This window comes from Panthera tigris, chromosome F2 (genome assembly GCF_018350195.1).
Source record: "Panthera tigris isolate Pti1 chromosome F2, P.tigris_Pti1_mat1.1, whole genome shotgun sequence".
In the NCBI taxonomy this organism is placed as follows: Eukaryota; Metazoa; Chordata; class Mammalia; order Carnivora; family Felidae; genus Panthera; species Panthera tigris.
This window is the reverse complement of record NC_056676.1, coordinates 17,926,280-17,945,273: the sequence shown is the minus strand read 5'-3', so window position 1 is coordinate 17,945,273 and position 18,994 is coordinate 17,926,280. Positions and strand designations below refer to the sequence as shown.

General features: G+C 35.7%; 1 protein-coding gene across 1 annotated transcript in view; it reads left to right on the top strand.

Moving 5' to 3' along the window:
• ARFGEF1 (ADP ribosylation factor guanine nucleotide exchange factor 1) overlaps positions 1 to 18,994 on the top strand; it is a 148,702-nt gene that overhangs the window by 35,065 nt on the left and 94,643 nt on the right. The window contains exons 2-4 of the mRNA XM_042973206.1: positions 16,979 to 17,009; positions 17,535 to 17,691; positions 18,795 to 18,941. Of these exons, the coding sequence (XP_042829140.1) occupies positions 16,979 to 17,009; positions 17,535 to 17,691; positions 18,795 to 18,941 (335 nt within the window). The remainder of the gene's footprint in view (positions 1 to 16,978; positions 17,010 to 17,534; positions 17,692 to 18,794; positions 18,942 to 18,994) is intronic.

Sequence of the window (18,994 nt, the reverse complement as noted above, 5' to 3'; positions counted from 1 at the left end):
ATGAGCATAACTTACAGACTGATAAAAAAATGGAAGTTTTTATATACTGTAAATATTTAGAGGTTAAGTCATTTTCCCACCTTTTTCATTTTAAAATTAGAGCTATTTTTATGAGGAAAATGGTCTGTGAGATAAAAATCTCAGTAAAAATGCAAAAAACTTTAAAGAAATATTTTTAAAGAATATTAAAATTGGAAATTAGTATTTGTAGATTTAAAAGTAAAGGAATATATAAATAGATATCAGCCTTTAATATTGGGCCAAACATAAAAATATTTACCAAAATCTTTATTGTCTTGTTTGCTTAATTTTTTAATTTCTCAAAATAGTTAAAATATACAGAGTGTATAGTTTAAAAAGTACGCAGAAAGATAAAAGATGAAAAATGTTTTCTGCTCTTATCTAGTCACTTGACTTTTTTTTTTCCCCTTTAGTCAAACACTGTTACTATTTCTGGCAAATTCTTTGAGCAGGGCTTCATGTATTTATATATATGCATATGTATTGCTTTTAAAATTTTCTATTGTCTGTTTTAAGTGGAGGCTTTGGCTACACCTCTATCCCAAATTTAAATACTTTCTTTTAATATCCCAGGGTTTTAGCTGGTTGTTCTAAAAGTCTCTTATAATTGGAAAGAGCTAATCACTTATGAAATGCTACCATAAAATCATTCAGGTGGTTGGTTACTTGGTATTTATCATATTGTTGTTTGTACTTTTTCATATTTAAAACTTTGCTCAAAAAATAAAAAGATTAAACCTAGCTAAAACAAAGTACTTTCATACTGCTTTGATACTCCTAATATTCTTCTGAAACCCACAACTATTTGAAAAATGTATTAACTGAAGTTTAGAAACTTCATGCAGTGATAGACCTGGGGATTAGACTCTGTCTTTTGGGGCCTTCAACCCATTTCTTTCTAGATTCTGCTTCTGTGACCAAGCCTGAAATAGAACCCAGGGCCCTGACTTACAATGCAGTGTTCTTTCTCTGACCCCATAGCTGCTGCTTCTGCAGATCTTACATTGAGCAGAATCTATGAAATGCCTAATTGTTTATTTGCCACCAGGGATGTTAACACTTAGAACAATAACTCAGTTCTTCTTGATTTTCACTGTAGTCACTGCAAGTTGTTGATGGTGAACAGCCACTGCATTCTTTCCTAAATATTAAGTTCCATTAAAAGATAATTTTCATAATTCATGATTTCTTTGAATGCTGATTTTCACTCTGTGAGTTTCCTTATATTTGGTTTACCGATAGTTAATACTTTAGTGTTTTTAGGCAGGCACTTGATCTGAATTCTGTTGAGATTTTTATTTTGTGTTATAAAGTCTGGAATGGAAAAGAAAATTATTGACGTGGAATATTTATCATTCAAGTCACATTTCTAGTTTTGCTTTTCAAAACAGCAAGATTCTTTTCTGAATTAATAAGCAGCACAGTTTTCTTTTTTGTTAGAAAACTAATTATGATAACATTGTAAAACTAGTATTTTTCATCACTGAGTTGTAACTCAGCCATTTGATTTGGGCTGTACCCCTCTTGTCATCTTGCAGAAGTCATTTCACTCTTTTTATTCTGTAAAATGGGCATGCTGGTAATACTGTGTGCTAGTCTAAGAATTAATAAGATGTATGTAAAACTGCTTTGTAAATTATGAAATGCTACACAAATGAGATATTTTTATTAGACTTGTTCCTATTCATGCAGTTTTGGTTGAGCTAATTACAGTTTTTAGCACCTTAGAAAATATTTCTCAAGGATCTCAGTATTATTGATGTGCCATACATTCAAGAATCAGTTTCAGTCTATTAGAATTTTTAATCCTAGTTTTAAGTTATTATGGAAAATTATTTAAATGCATTAGGGAACTTAAATTATACATTATCTTTGGCCAGAGATCAAGGCCTAAATTTAAAAAGTTTTACAATTGTACAGTGCCTTTCTTTTACAAGTAATTAAAACATTTAAAGATGTAAAGTTAAATTTGGAAATTCGAAGTTTGAGTTATTTGTAAGCTATCAGTGGTTCATGTGTCTACTTTTCATTTGGATTCAGTCCTCTCCTTTAGGTGATTTTTGTTGTTTTTATAGTGGAAATTTCATTTTTCACCTTTATTCTCAAAGTTCTAATACTTAGGCAATTGAAGGCAATAAAAATAGAATGATTGCAGTCTGAATTTTGTACTCCTTTTTGACATATTCTCTAGACCCATATTATAAAATGGGGCCTACTGGCTTTTAGTGAGGAGGGGGAACATTGGCTTTTGAATGAAAATCTATTCTTCTCTCTTTCATGTTTCAGAAAATAACCAGGCCAGTCTAGCTCTGGTATGATAAGAAAACATTTATTTGAAATTCAGCAGGAAATTTGATAATCTAAAGGACCAGTCAACTTCTTGCATCATACATATTTTTTCTTTTTTTCTGCTTAGTAAAAAATTAGCATTATGTTTGCCAATAAATTCGTTGGAAGTAATAGACTTTCCTAAAAGTGCATGTAAAGTACATTCAATTGAGGGAAAATTTCCATAGTTTGATTTATGGTACCTGTTTCCTTTTATAGAACACTGTAAGGTAAAATTTAGCTTAGCCCAGGGCAAAACATATAAATACATAATTAATAAACTTTCTGGATATGTAAAATAATACTAAGCACGTCCTTAGTAACTGTTTCTACTGTAAACCATGGAGGTAAACCTTACAGCATAAACGTATTCATTTAACCATTACTCTAGTGTTGAAGCTCATGTTACTGTGCGTTGTACCTTGCTTTTCTAAAATATTTGAATTTCTTAATATCAGAATTTATGTATTTTTATCAGTTCTGCATTCATCATTTTAGTAACTGGGGACATGTTAATTCCTGTTAGTGAATATTCACTGTACAAGCAACTCCTAGTTGATCCCAGCTGACTATTTGTTGCCATTGCATCTTTTTGCTTCCATAAAAGAAGGGAAGTATAGATAGTGACAGTAGCAGCATAAGAAAAAGTTGTCTTTGGGGTATTTTCCTGGGGCTAAAAAAGTAACTTAAACTGGTATTTTGTTTTAAATTACTTTTTACTTTAGTGGAAATCAATTGTTTATATATGATTTAGTCATAATTTTACAAACTAATATTGCAGATGACTCCAGATTCTGAGGAGACTGGTTAAGTATGTTACAAGGGAGTTGGTTTAGGGAACAAGTGCTTATTAAGCACTATACCTCTTAACTATCTGGTTTCCTTTATCCAAACCCTCATCACGTTAGAATTTCTCATGTTCCTGGCAGTCCTTTTGTGCCTCTCAGTTAGCTTTCTCTCTCATTTGCCAGGGAGTTATTTCAAACCCCAATCTCTTCAAAGTCTCCTGTTGTCTGTTGTACAGTAAACCACAAGACTTAGTGGTATAACACAGTGAACATTTCATTATGTTCACAGATTCTCTGTCAGCAGTTCAGTTAGGGCATCTTGCTGTTCCATAATGTCTGAGGCCTAAGCTGAGAAGACTCATGACTGGGTGAGTTGTGTATGACTGGAACTGGAGACCTCTGGAGACTTCTTCACTCACATGCCTGGTGTCTGGGCTGTAATGACTTGAAAGCTGGGCTCAGCTGGGATTGTAGACTAACCTCCCATGTGACTTGGACTTTTCACATCAGGGCTGCTGGGTTCCAAGAGTGGGTGTCTGGAAACCCAGCATAACAAGTCAATATGAAGCAGTAGCTGTGTAGCCTTTTTTTTGACCTTATCTTGGTAGTTGTCCACTGTTATTTCCTATGCATTCTGCTGGTTATGAATGAACCTCTACAGCCAGCCCTGATTCAGGGGGAGAAGAACTAGATTTTGTATCTTGGAGGGCTTCCGGCAAGGTCACTTTACAGAAGGCATGTGGGATGGGAGATAAGGTAGCGACCATTTTGGAAAATATAGTCTGCCACACAGTGTCCTGATTTTCAAATTTATATGTCTTAGTATCTACTGAATAGTGCCACTTGAACACGTCAGTGGCTTAAAATAACCCTACCAAAATGTATCTCTTCTTCACCCCTGCTCCTTCACTGTCGCAGAGTGAGAAGACTGCATTTTGTGTTTAAGTTAATGGTATGTCTATGCAGTTATGCAAGCCAGATCTCTTCCTGCTAACACCCTTTCCTTCACCTCTAGATATATGAGATGGTTTCATTGGTTTTCCTCCCAGATGTTCATGGAATTCACATTTACTCATCCCTATTGTCACAGCTTAATTCAAGCCATTAGCTCCTCTTTAGGTAACTGTAGCATTCTATTTAACTCCTATATTTTTATTTAATCTTCAACTATATGAAATGTGATTCCAAAGTTAAATGGCTTGCTTTGAAAAAGTAAACCTAGCAGAATAGATACATCCAAAGGAATGTTATTTTTCAAAATAATCCCTACATTTGTGCAGTGTTCTTATAAATTTTTAAAACATCTATTATTTAAATTCAATTTAGTTAATATACAGTGTAGTATTGGTTTTAGGAATAGAACCCAGTGATTCATCACTTAAATATAAACACCCTGTGCTCATCCCACCAAGTGCCCTCCTTAATGTTCATTACCCATTTAGCCCAAAACCCTTCCCACCTCCCCTCCAGCAACCCTGTTTGTTCTCTGTATTTAAGAGTCTTTTATGGTTTGTCTCCTTCTCTGTATCTTATTTTTCTTTCCCTCCCGTATGTTCATCTCTTGTGTTTCTTAAATTCCACGTATGAGTGAAATCATATTTTTGTCTTTCTCAGACAGATTTATTGCACTTAGCGTAATACACTCTTTTTCCATCCACATTGTTGGATTTCATTGTTTTTGATCACCCAGTAGTATTTCATTGTATATATGTACCACATCTTCTTTATCCATTCATCAATCGATGGACATTTGGGCTCCTTCCATAATTTGGCTGATAGCACTGCTGATAGCAGTGCTATCAACATTTGTGTGTATGTGCCCCTTCAAGTCAGCATTTTTGTGTCCTTTGGATAAATACCTAGTAATGCAGTTGCTGGGCCATAGGGTAGTTCTATTGTTAATTTTTTGAGGAACCTCCATACTGTTTTCCAGAGTGGCTGCACCAGTTTGCATCCCTACCAATAGTGCAAAAGCGTTCTGCCTTCTCCACATCCTTGCCAACATATGTTACTTCCTGAGTTGTTAATTTAGCCATTCTGACAGGTGTGAGGTGGCATCTAATAGTGATTTTGATTTGTATTTCTCTGATGATGAGTGATGTTAAGCATCTTTTCATGTTAGCCATCTGGATGTCTTCTTTGGAAAAGTGTCAATTCATGCCCATTTCTTCACTGGATTATTTGTTTTTTGGGTGTTGAATTTGATAAGTTCTTTATAGATTTTGGGTACTAACCCTTTACCGATATGTCATTTGCAAATATCTTCTCCCATTCTATTGGTTGCCTTTTGGTTTTGCTGATTGTTTCCTTCTCTATGCAGAAGCTTTTTATCTTGATGAGGTCTCACTAGGTCATATTTGTTTTTATTTCCCTTGCCTCTGAAGACATGTCTAGTAAAAAGTTGCTGTGGCCGAAGACGCAGAGGTTGCTGCCTATTTTCTCTAGGATTTTGATGGTTTTCTCACATTTAGGTTTTCATCCATTTTACATTTATTTTTGCATATGGTGTAAGAATGTGGTCCAGTTTCATTCTTATGCATGTCATCCAGTTTTTCCAGCATGATTTGCTGAAGAGTCTGTCTTTTTTCCATTGGATACTCTTCCCTGCTTTGTCAAAGATTAGTTGGCCATACATTTGTGGGTCCATTTCTGGGTTTTCTGTTCTGTTCCATTGATCTATGTGTCTGTTTTGGTGCCGATACCATACTGTCTTGATGATTACGGCTTTGTAACACAGCTTAAGGTCTGGAATTGTGATGCCTCCAGCTTTGCTTTTCTTTTTCAACATTACTTTTGCTATCTGGGGTCTTTTGTGGTTCCATATAAATTTTAGGATTGTTTGTTCTAGCTCTGTGAAGAATGCTGGTATTATTTTGATAGTGATTGCGTTGAATGTGTAGACTGCTTTGGGTAGTATCGACATTTTAACAATATTTGTTCTTCCAGTCCATGAACATGGAATGTTTTTCCATTTTTTTGGGTCTTCTTCAGTTTCTTTCATTAGCTTTCGGTAGTTTTCAGCATATGGATATTTTATGTCTTTGTTTAGGTTTATTCCTAGGTATTTTATAGATTTTGGTGCAGTTATAAATAGGATTGATTCCTTGATTTTTCTGCTGCTTCATTTTTGGTGTATAAAAATACAACTGATTTCTGTATGTTGAACCTCTGACTTTGCTGAATTCATGTATCAGCACTAGCAGTTTTTGGTGGAATCTTTTGGGTTTTCCATGTAGAGTATCATGTCATCTGTGGAGAGTGGAAGTTTGACTTCTTTGCCAATTTGTATGCCTTTTCTTTCATTTTGTTACCTGATTGCTGAGGCTGGGACTTGCAGTACTATGTTGAACAACAGTGGTGAGAGTGGACTTCCCTGTCATGTTCCTGACCTTAGAGGGAAAGCTGTCAGTTTTTCCTTACTGAGGATATTAGCTGTGGGCTTTTCATATATGGCTTTTATGATGTTAAGTTATGTTCCTTCTATCCCTACTTTCTTGAGGGTTTTTACCAGGAATTGATGCTGTATTTTGTCAAATGCATTTTCTGCATCTATTGAAAGGATCATGTGGTTCTTATCCTTTCTTTTATTAATGTAGTGTGTCACATTGATTTTCGAATATTGAGCCAGCCCTGAAGCCCAGGAATAAATCCCACTTGATGATGGTGAGTAATTCTTTTCATGTATTGTTGAATTCAGTTTGCTAGTATCTTGTTGAGAACTTTTGCATCATGTTCATCAGCGATATTAGCCTGTAATTCTCCTTTTTAGTGTTTGTTTGTTTTCTGACTTTGAAAGCAAGATAATGCTGTCTTCACAGAATGAGTTTCTTCCATTTCTATTTTATGAGAAAGTTTGAGAAGAATAGGTATTAGCTCTTCTTAAAATGTCTAGTAGAATTCTCCTGGGAAGCCATCTGGCCCAGGACTTGTATTTTTGGGGAGATTTTTTTATAACTGATTCGATTTTTTGCTGGTTATGGGCCTGTTCAAATTTTTTGTTTCTTCCTGTTTCAGTTTTGGTAGGGTGTGAATGTCTAGGAATTAGTCCGTTTCTTCCAGGTTGTCCAGTTTGTTGGCATATAATTTTTCATAGTATTCTTTTGTAATTGTTTAGATTTCTGTGGTATTGTGATCTCTCCTTCATTTATGATTTTATCTGTTTGAGGGCTCTTTTCTTTTTGAGAAGTCAGGCTAGGGGTTTATCAGTTTCGTTTATTCTTTGAAAAAACCAGCTTTTAGTTTCATTGATCTTTTGTTTCTATATTGTTTATTTCTGCTCTAATTTTTATTATTTCCCTTCTTCTGCTGGCCTTGGGCTTTATTTGCTGCTCCTTTTCTAGCTCCTTTAGGTGTAAGGTTAGTTTATGTATTTGGGACCTTTCTTACTTCTTGGGATAGGCCTGAAGGGGCCCTTTGAGAGGGCTTTCCAATTTTTTTTCTTGTGGTTGATTTTAAATTTCATAGCGTTGTGATCTGAAAATATGCATGGTATGATCTCATTCTTTTTGTAACTGTTGAGGGCTAATTTGTGACCCAGTATGTGATCTATCCTGGAGAATGTTCCCTGTGCACTTGAGAAGAATGTGTATTCTGCTGTTTAGGATGAAATGTTCTGAATATATCTGTTAAGTCCATCTGGTCCAGTGTGTCATTCAAATCCATTGTTTCCTTATTTATTTTTCCGGTTAGACGATCTGTCTATTGCTGTTAAGTGTGGTATTAAAGTCTTCTACTATTATGACATCATTATCAGTGAGTTTCTTTATGTTTGTGATTGATGTATATATTTGGGTGCTTTCAAGTGGAGGGCATAAATAATTAAAAATTGTTAGATCTTCTTAGGGATAGACCCCTTAATTATGATATAATGCCCTTCTTCATCTTTTGTTACATTCTTTATTTTAAAATCTAGTTTGTCTGATATCTGTATGGCTATTCCAGCTTTCTTTTGACCTCTATTAGCATGATAGATAGTTCTCCATCCCCTCACTTTCAATCTGAAGGTGTCCTCAGGTCTAAAATGAGTCTCTTTGTATGGACCTTGGTTTTTTGTTTGTTTGTTTGTTTTTGTTCTTTTTTTAAAATCCATTCTGATACCTTGTATCTTTTAATTGGAGCATTTAGTTCATTTACATTCACAGTGATTATTGAAAGATACGAATTTAGTGCCATTTTCTTATCTGTAGATTGGGTGTTTCTGGTGATCTCTTGTCCTTTGTAGTCTTTGTTGCTTTGATTTTTTTTTCCCCCTCCACTCAGAGTTCCCCTTAAAATTTCTTGCAGGGTTGGTTAGTGGTCACAAACTCATTTAGTTTTTGTTTGGAAAAGTCTTTATCTCTCCTTCTATTGAGTGACAGCCTTGTGGAAAAAGGATTCTGGCTGTATATTTTTCCCACTTAGGACATTGAGTATTTTTTGCCACTCCCTTCTGGCCTGCCAAATCAGTGGACAGACAGGTCTTCCAAGTCAGTGGACAGGTCTGCTACTAACCTTATGTGTCTACCCTTGTAGCTTAAGAAACTTTTGTCCCTAGCTGCTTTCAGAATTCTCTCTTTATCCTTGTATTTTGCAGGTTTCACTATGCTATGTTGTTGTTTTAGCCTGTTTTTGTTGATTTTGAAGGAAGCTCTTTGTGCCTCTTAGACTTGGATTCCTGTTTCCTTCCCCACATTAGGGAATTTCTCCGATATAATTTGTTCCAATAAACCTTCTTCCCCTTTTTCTTGCTTTTTTTCTTCTGGGACTCCTATGATATGGATATTGTTTCATTTCATGAAATCCCTTAGTTCTCTGTCTCCCCTCATGATCTTGTAAGTTCCTTTCTCCTCTTTTTTTCAGCTTCATTATCTTCTGTAATTTTATCTTTTATGTCACCTGTTCTCTCCTCTGCTTCTTTAGTCCTTGCTGTCACTGTATCTAGTTTACTTTGCATCTCAGCTATAGCATTTTTTAATTCATCCTGACTAGTTCTTCAGTCTTTGATCTCTGTAGCAAGGGTTTCTCTGGGGTCTTCTATGCTTTTTTCAAGCCAAGCTAGTAGACTTGTGACTGTTGTTCTAAATTCTTGTTCAGATATTGTTTGTATCTGCTTTGAACAAGTGATTTCTTCTTGACCTTTCTTTTGGGGAAAATTTCTCTGTCTTGTCATTTTGGCTAAGTTTCTGTCTTTTGAGTGTTTTTTTTTTTTTTTTTTTAATTTCTTAATGTTTATTTATTTTGAGAGACAGAGCATGAGCAGGGAAGGGGCAGAAAGAGCTGGAGACACAGAATCCAAAACAAGCTCCAGGCTCCCGATCTGTTAGCACAGAGCATGATGCAGGGCTCAAACTCATAAACTGTGAGATCATGACCTGAGCCGAAGTTGGATAACCAACTGAGCCACCCAGGCACCCCTCTCAAAAGAGTGTTTTAAAAGCTTGTTATGTTTCCTGCACTTGAGGATACTACTATATTAAAAAGAGGTCGTATACTGTCTAGGGACTGGCACTCCAGGAAGTGTTTCTAGTGTATACTGTGTGCACTCTGCCTTTGCATTTTGGCTGCTCTTTGCCACTGGTCAGTCCTCTGCATACCTCCTCCTTGTTTGCAGTGGTAGAGTGTTTGGACCTTTAACTAGGTGTGCTTTGTTTGAGGAAGTAACCCTGGAAAAAAAAGGGAGCCTGATCTCCCCCTTCCCCCCAAAAAACAAGAAAAGGAAAGGGAACCAAAAAAACCAGAGAATCAAAAAAACTATAAGTCTGATTTTCAAAGAAAAAGGAAAAAAAGAAAAAGAGAAGGAAAAAGAGAAGAATAAAATAGCCTGATCTCTCCCCCCCACCCAAGAAAAAAAAAGGAGGAAAAGGACATTTAGAAGAACAAATAAGGAACTATGAGCCTGATTCCAAAAGAAGAAAAGGAGGAGGGGAAAAAAAGAGTTGTCTTTTGGTGCCTGGGTGGGGTGGTAACTGTGCTGGTCTGGAGGAAGGGCTGGCTGCCTTGGTTCAGTCTGTCTTGGCCCACTAAATAAGCAGTAGTCAGGTATGGAGAGGCAGGGTTTGGTGCAGGTGGGTCCCACTTCCATTGGGGGTTGCTCTGTTGCTCTCTGAAGTCTCATCGTGTTGGTGTTGGGGGGAAAAATGGTGCTACCCCAAACTCATCTCCCCAGACCAGGGATCTCAACCCCTGCTGTTCACGCAGCCCTCACAGAATAGCAAGGGAAGTCAGCTCACCCTGTGCCAAAATTCACTTGCATTTTTTTCTTAGGCCTGCTGCTGGGATTCAAAATCCAAAGTCTTAATGGACCCACCATGGTGCAGCTCCACTCCCTTACTCTGGAGTAGAGCCTCTCTACCCTGATGATGAAAGGCCTTTGGCTCCACCTGCAGGGTCTTTTATTCTTGGGGAGGCAATAAACCCTCTTTCAGAAGTACTCCAGGAAGGGGACTGTTCTTCCCCCACCATGCCCTAGAGATTGCTATACCATGCAATGCACTCCTGGGCCAGTTTCCTTCTCCCCAGGAGCACAGGCCACAACTCCACTCCAGAGAAAGTCATACACTTCCAAAACCTCAAGTTGGAGCTCCAAGTGCTGTTTTCAAAAAAGAATTGGGACACTCAGTGCTTCTCACTCCCGGTCCGTGGTCCAGAGAGGTTTTCCTCTTGTGCTAACTCGACTCCTCTCTTTCTCTGCCTTTTTTCTCTCCACTGAAAGGATTCCCTCCCCTCCCCTGTGTAGCTATTTTTCTCTCCCCCAGTTCACATCCACATACTTCTCCCTTGCCAAGCTGTCTCCCTCCACCTGTGGAGATCCTTCTGCCATTCTGCAGGCCAATTTCCTGGGTGTTACAAGTAATCTGACCTCAGTACAGCTGTATTTGAGGGATGAGGAAAGCCCAGGGTCCCATTATTTCTCTGCCATCTTAGTTCCTCTATCTTCTCAATGTTGTTGTTTAAAATTCTTTTCACATATCTGTTGTCATAGTTGATCAGATCACTGTTCTTAATCGATCCTATATCTTTATAGTTTGGGTTACAAGCTTCTTGAGACTATTGATAGTTATGTGCTCTTTTTCTAGAGCACATAGTGCTTGCATACACACAGTTTGGGATGGTATGAAGAAGCCCTAAAGTTAGGGACTTTTGTGGTCACAGAACATTCTTCATACTTGGCTCCAAGCCATTTGTGATTAATTAATTGGTGGTTAGAATCTGGTTCCCTTTCTAGAGATTTTCCTTCTATGAAGTTACTCATTTAGAAGAAGGAAGCAGACAGGAAAGAACTGCAGATAGTGAATTCCACAAGTATTGTTGAACCACCAGCACCATTATGATAATTGATGCCTGGCTCCCACAGTTACTGCTTTGAAGAAGACAACACTTTGGATGTATAAGTTCTAATGTGTTTACTAAAAACTATCCATTTCACTTATCAGGTATTTCCTTATATTACCAATGTAGTTTTCATTGAGTAAATACTGTTGTTCTGCAAACTAAAGGCAAAATGATGTCATGAGAGGTAGATACAAATCACTCATAGTATGTAGCTAAGAGAATGTTGAATTACATTGTTATTTTGAAGTTTATATTGTACTTTCGATGGACAACAAGAAAGCTGCTAAGCATGTTGATAACAAACGTAATATTGTAAGAGGGAATATTTTATATACTTAGGAAATCAGGCATATAATTTGTATATAATCAGTTATCTTTTAATAAATCATTCTTTTCTGTTCAATAAGTAAGTCTTGTGCCTTATCAACTCTTCACTTGGTTCTAGTTATTTAATGTACCTGGAAGGAGTAAAACTTGTATTTCTTTCAAAGTACTTTGAATCTGTACTTTTTATGCTAATTCACAATGATCCATTTCCTCCAAAAATTAATCTTTCTTTCTATATATAAGGAAGCAGTTATGTTTCTGTGGTTTACAACTTTTTATAAAACTAATTTTGAGGGGATATGGAGAGTTAATGGCTAGAGAGAAAATAATTCTTAAAAGAATTTCGGTAATAGTTTTTTTTTTTTTTTAAAGGGCTAGGACTACATAGTTTAAAAACCTACATATGACTAAACAAATTCATCATCTGATTTTTATATTATTTTAGCTCAGAAGTTATGATTTTTATTACCACATCCAGTATTGTCTATTTGCACCATCTAGTGTTTCCAAAGCATTTTTAAAAATACTGTGCTCTTTGTGGTCATCCTTGTAATAATTCTGGCATTAAACACTGTGTGGTTTTTAGTTTGCTAATACTTCTTAATTTGTAATACTTCTTAATTAGTATGCTAATACTAATTAATTTCATGTTTTAATAATTTTTTTCTTCTGGGTGTATTTTCTTCCTTTAATAATTGAGAATTAATTAGTTTACTTATTGATTCTTCTGTTGAAGGCCAACCTGAAGCAAACTGTTTCCAAGCTCTAATTTATTAAAATAGGCAGTTTCCTGAAAAACTGTATTACTGGGCATTCGTTATAAGAAAACTAAAAAGTCATTCCTTTTTAGCATACACTCAAGTGTACTTGTCTTACAAATATAGTAAATGGATGTGGCCATGGTGGATGAAACCCATCTGTCTTCCACTCGTTTGTTTTAACTGCTTTATAGCAGTGATTTTTAAACTTGTTTGTATATCAGAATCCTCTGGAAGCCTTGTTAAAACACAGGTTGTAGGGCTCTACACACAGAGTTGCCGATTCAGTAAGTCTTTGTGGGGCTGGGTGGTGGTACTGCTCTGGTCCTGGGACCGTATTTTGAGAATCACTGCTTTATAATAAGTTTATGCTGGTAGTTGTAAAATGAATTTTTCATTTCAGTTTAATCAATTAGTAGAAGGTTGAGTAAAGATAGCACAATGTGTAGAGTGTAATACACTAAGACCAGTGAGACTAGTTTCTGGATCACTACTTATCAGCTGTCTGACCTTAATGTTATTATGTAACTAATCTGATCCATAGTTTTCTCCTCCATAAGATAGGAGTTGTCCTTTGAGGATAAAATTAGGTAATGTGTGGGAAAATGTTTTAAACTGTATATTGCTACACAAATATAAAGTAGTATTGCATTTCTTTAAAAATTTCAACTTATTTTAAAATACTGTGGCTGTATCACATTGTTACTTTCAGTATTTTGATACTTACTTTCTACCTCCCCCCTATTGCCCCTTGTCCTTGTAATCTTGGTTACTTTTTAGTGATAATGTCTTCCAGTTTAAGTGACCTCAAATAGCTTTGAAAGGAAACATTAAAATGAATACAGGGTGTGTTGGTGGGACTATAAAAATATAAGCATTTTGTGGGACCAGAAAGATAACCATGCAAGCTGAAAACATGTAAGCTATGGTAATAATCAGTGGGGGAAGGGGTGCCTGGGTGGCTCAGTCGGTTAAGTGTCCAATTTTGTCTCAGGTTATGATCTCATGGTTTATGGATTCGAGCTCAGCATCGGACTCTGTGCTAACAGCTCAGAGCCTAGAGCCTGCTTCAGATTCGATGTCTTCCTCTCTCTTCTGCCCCTCCCCACTTGTGCTCTGTATCTCTCTCTCCCTCTCCCTCTCTCCCTCTCTCTCTCTCTCTCTCTCTCTCTCTCTCTTTCTCTCTCTCTCCCCCTCTCTCCCTCTCTCCCCCTCTCTCCCCCTCTCTCCCCCTCTCTCCCTCTCTCCCTCTCCCTCTCCCTCTCCCTCCCTCCCTCCCTCCCTCCCTCAAATATAAGTAAACATTAAAAAAATCAGTGGGGGGAAATTGTAATAATTGTTCTGTGACCTTTAACGATTTCATCAGTCTTTAAAACTTTTTTTTTTACTGTGGGTTATAAGTATAGAGAAAGGAAAATATATAACTCCTATTTAGTACAAGGTAATTTAAAATATTAGAAATATTGAAAGTTAAGTTTTTTTTACAAAAATACAATTTATCTAAAGCATTTTGAACAGTACTTGCCTTGTATGACTTAACGATATGGAGATTAAAAAACATATAGTACTATCTGAATTAGAGAAACGTTATGTTTAGTATAGCTTGTGTTGGATATGTTTTATTAGACTCTTTAAATGTGGACATTTAAAAATAATGGAGTCATAGAATAAAATGGTTCATAGAGTCTTATAAGATCTTTTGAACCATAATGTTTTAGAGCAAAGGTCAGCAAACCTTTTCTATAAAGGGCTTTGCAGGCCAAAAAGAAAAATCAAGGATATTATATAAGTACTTACACCCCAAGAGAAAACAGATTTACACAAATTTTTTATTGATAAGATTCAAAATAACCATAATTGAGTATACATTTTGTAATCCTGGCCTAATGAGAATTCTTACAGGTGGAGTAACATTACTCTTCACTGGGTTTCAAAGTTAGTGTTCCCTGTCATCATTTTGACTGCAAATATTCAGCTGTAAAAACTGTCCTTAAACTTGGGAAAATGGGTGCTAGATGGCTTTGGCATGTGAGCGATAGTTGTTGACTGATATTTTAGAATATAAGGGACTTTTGTAATCATCTAGTTGTGAAGTAAGGGTTGTTTCCTAAGGTCACACGGCTGTTTAGTAACATGGTGTCGAACCATAGTGCTCTTTAAAATGTACTACTTCTAATATTCTTAACTAATGTATTATTAACCAGAATACCGTATTTCCTACTTATTTTATAAATGGAAATTCACCTTCTACAAAAACTGTTACCTTATCCCTTCACTTCCCTTACATTGTTTTTCTGCCTTACTTGGATTTTAGCAATACCTCAGATTCTTAAATAATGATGATATTTAAAAATAAACAATATGGTTAAAAATCTTAATGAAAATTTGGGGCACTTAATTTTCCTTTCATCTGTATTGTATTTTTAAGGTGATTTAAATTATTTTTTTTTTAAATTTTTTTCAACGTTTTTTATTTATTTTTGGGACAGAGCGAGACAGAGCATGAACGGGGGAGGGGCAGAGAGAGAGGGAGACACAGAATCGGAAACAGGCTCCAGGCTCCGAGCCATCAGCCCAGAGCCTGACGCGGGGCTCGAACTCACGGACCGCGAGATCGTGACCTGGCTGAAGTCGGACGCTTAACCGACTGCGCCACCCAGGCGCCCCAGATTTAAATTATTTTTAATTACATATATTGGTAAACTGTACAATTAAAAAATTATTTTTAATATCTATTCATTTTTGAGAGACCGAACGCAAATGGGGGAGGGGCAGAGAGAGGGAAACAGAATCTGAAGCAGGCTCTGCCCGATTTGCAGCTCAAACCTGTGAACCACGAGATCATGACCTGAGCCAAAGTTGGACACTTAACCGACTGAGCCACCCAGGCGCCCCCGTGAACTATACAATTTTAATAGCCATATACAAATCTTAACTGCAGACATTGTGAACTTTTATTAAGTAGTATTTTAAATACCTACAGGTAATATTTTTGTATCGTCTCCCTTCCACTTCTACCACTGGTAAAATGAAAAGAGCTTTAGCCCACAGAGAACTAAACTGAAATACCAAACATCAGATGCTCAGCACAGAGTAGGTAATGACAGATACAACTTTATGTATCTATGATAAAGTGATTTGACAAAATCACTTTAGAAAGGGCTTAATATAGTCTCTGGATAACTTAATAATGATTAAGTTACAGGCTAGTAATTTATAATACCAGTTTTAACACATTTGGTCAATCTTCATAGGTACACATATGTAATAGAGTGGTTAAGAAACCAGGATCTGAAGTTAGATTATCTAGTTGTGAAACCTGATTAGCCATACACCCAAGCCATGCAGCCCTTGAGCAAATTATTTGACCTCTTTGTGCTTCATTTTCCTAATTTTTAAATTTTTTTAAGTGTTTGTGTTTGAGACAGAGAGAGAGGGACATAGTGCAATTGGAGGAGGGGGTGGAGAGAGAGGGAGGCACAGAGTCCGAAGCAGGCTCCAAGCTTTGAGCTGTTTTAGCACAGAGCCTGATAGGGGGCTCTAGCTCACAGACTGAGATCATGACCTGAGCTGAAGCTGGACGCTTAACCAACTGGGCCACCCAGGTGCTCCATCATTTGCCTCATCTTTAAAGTGAAGCTTGCTGTGAGGCTTAAGTTAGTACATTTAAAATGTAATAGTGCTTGGCACATAGTTGTCAACAACTGTTGGTTATAATAATAGTAATTATAAATGTTATGTTTGATTTTCCTTCCAAATTTTAAACAGGTTTAAACAATTAACTGGACTCCCCAGCCTATCAGTTAAATTTAAGGGTCTTTTAGTATAGGTAGGCTTTATCTAATTTACCTCATTTCTTATGCTATAAACAACAAAAGGGAAAATTTCCCATTGAATTGAGCATGTGTATTTTTACAGTGCCTTGTGTAGTCATAGTAGAAAAATTGGTTAAATATCAACACATATGTCCCTGGTCAAGAGGTTATAGTCCTAGTGCGATAATCTTGAGATAATTTTAGGAGTGATGTGTTCAGTTTTTTCCTCTCACTGAACATATGCCTTAATTTTATAACTTGAATACAATATACTTAATACTCTATTCTTAATATTAATCCTTCTGGTTAATGTAGTTACTTGACAAAAAATCAACAAAAAAAAAAAGAACTACTTTGAGAAAACAAACGCTTTGGGAATTAGTAACCTGTAGTTGTACCTATCCTTATGGTTATTAATATATATTCTTTGTATAGTTTGATAAAATTATATTTTATAAATTAATACATTAAACAGCAAGAGAATTTTAGCTACTGAATTTTCTTTTGAATTTGCATTCTTCCCAACTTCTTATAGGAGTTATGAATTAGTTTACAAAGTTTATAATGAAATTACTTAATGATCTTTCTGTTGTCAAGTTTTCTAACATGTGCCTCTTTTTTTCCCCCCCAGAGGAAATAAAAGCGGAAACTGAAAAACAGAGGTTTGTGGGGTTTCTTTTCTTTAGTAAAAATAATTTGCAAACTTATCAGTCTTGGTTAAAATAGTAATACAGTCATCTATATGTGGCAGATTTTCTGTATGTGATCTTTATGATAAAATTAATAATAAAAAGTTTTTAAGAAATATAAGCAGAAAGATCTCATAAATATAGGAGGGTATTCCTGAAATACCATAAGATACACTTTAAAGTCTTTGTGTAAAGACTTTGATTCATATTTAGAAAGATTACCAAATGATTATTTTATAATTTAAATACTTTTTCAGTGATTAAATAGCTATTTTAATTTCTTTGATTTTCTTGCATTTAGTTACAGCTCTGGCCATTAGCTTTTTACCTGTAGCAAATCATTTCATTTCCCTGGGCTTTGGTTACCCTCATGAAATACGGGAAGATGGAAGATTGTTTAGCAAAATTCCTTTCAAACTGAAATTTTGTGTTTTCATATGAGTTTATCATCAGTACAATCAATGTAATATTCTAATCATACTCTTCTTTTTCCTTTAGTCCTCCTCATGGAGAAGCAAAAGGTGGATCAAGCACCCTTCCACCAGTGAAATCAAAGACAAATTTTATCGAAGCAGACAAGTACTTCTTACCCTTTGAATTGGCATGCCAGTCCAAATGTCCCCGTATAGTTAGTACATCTCTTGATTGTTTACAGGTATGTATAAAATGGCATTATCTAAAAACTATTTAATTTGAATGTGTTTCTAAACATTACCATAATTGGTGATTCAGACATTTTCCGTGAAAGCCTTGAGTATTCTTTTTGTGGTAAGAGGCCAGATGGTTGCTAATATACAAGAGAGACAGAATAATAGTTTCAAAAAGGTGTTTCTAGCTTAAGGGTAACAAAAATCATTAGTTGGCTTAGTGAGACAAATAATCTTAGTGTTTATTTGGTCTTATTTTCCATCAGTGAAATGCAGGAACCATAGTACTTTTAACCTGCTACTGACTTTACATACATCATTATTTGCAATGATTTTACTGAATGCCTGCTGTTTTATATAAAGCAATAGGTTAATATTGACAGTTTAATTATTCACTGCTGGACTTTAGCTCTGATTTTCACGTATGTCAGAAAAATTCCTTAACTCTTTCATCCTGTTTTACTTAAACGTGTGTGTGCACACACACAGGATTCTCTTAAGATATTTGTAAAATTTCCAGATAGAGGGGTCTTTCTCTCCTTACGTCTTTTCACTGTTTGGGGAATTGTATGTATTGAACCAATAATTCAGTGGCTAGGAAAAAAACATATTTATATGATTAGTTTGGGATTTAGATGAAGTTCATTGATATCTAAGGCTTTCCAGGGCTATAATGGATGAAGATTGAACAAATCCATGATTTGTTACAGCCAGTGCATGGAAATTGGGTTTTCTGTATGTTCACAGATCTGATGCAGAAAGAGATTGAATCATTTAAATATGTTGATAGCTTTCACAAAAGCAGTATCAATAATGGTTAGACAGAAAGCAGTAAGCTATTCTGATTCATCAGACCAGATCTAAAGTGTGGCTTTCTCAAAATAGGGCCTGATGGTTTTATTCTGGTTAGTATGTTTCTGTGGTTTTACATGTTTATAGCTAATACACCTTTCTTCAGGAAAAGTTGGTATAGCCTTGGATTTGATTATACTTTAATGTTTTTATGTAAAAAATTTAACATATATTCAATTACATATTATAATTTTAAAGTATATTCAATTAGTATATCTATTAGCTTAATTAGGATCTTTATTTTCTTTCTGCATCTTAGAAACTTATTGCTTATGGGCACTTGACTGGCAATGCTCCAGATAGTACAACACCAGGCAAAAAATTAATTGATAGAATTATTGAAACCATTTGTGGCTGCTTCCAAGGTCCTCAAACAGATGAAGGAGTTCAGCTGCAAATAATAAAGGTAATTGATTATATAGTGAATTTGTCATTCATTGTGTGTGTGTGTGTGTGTGT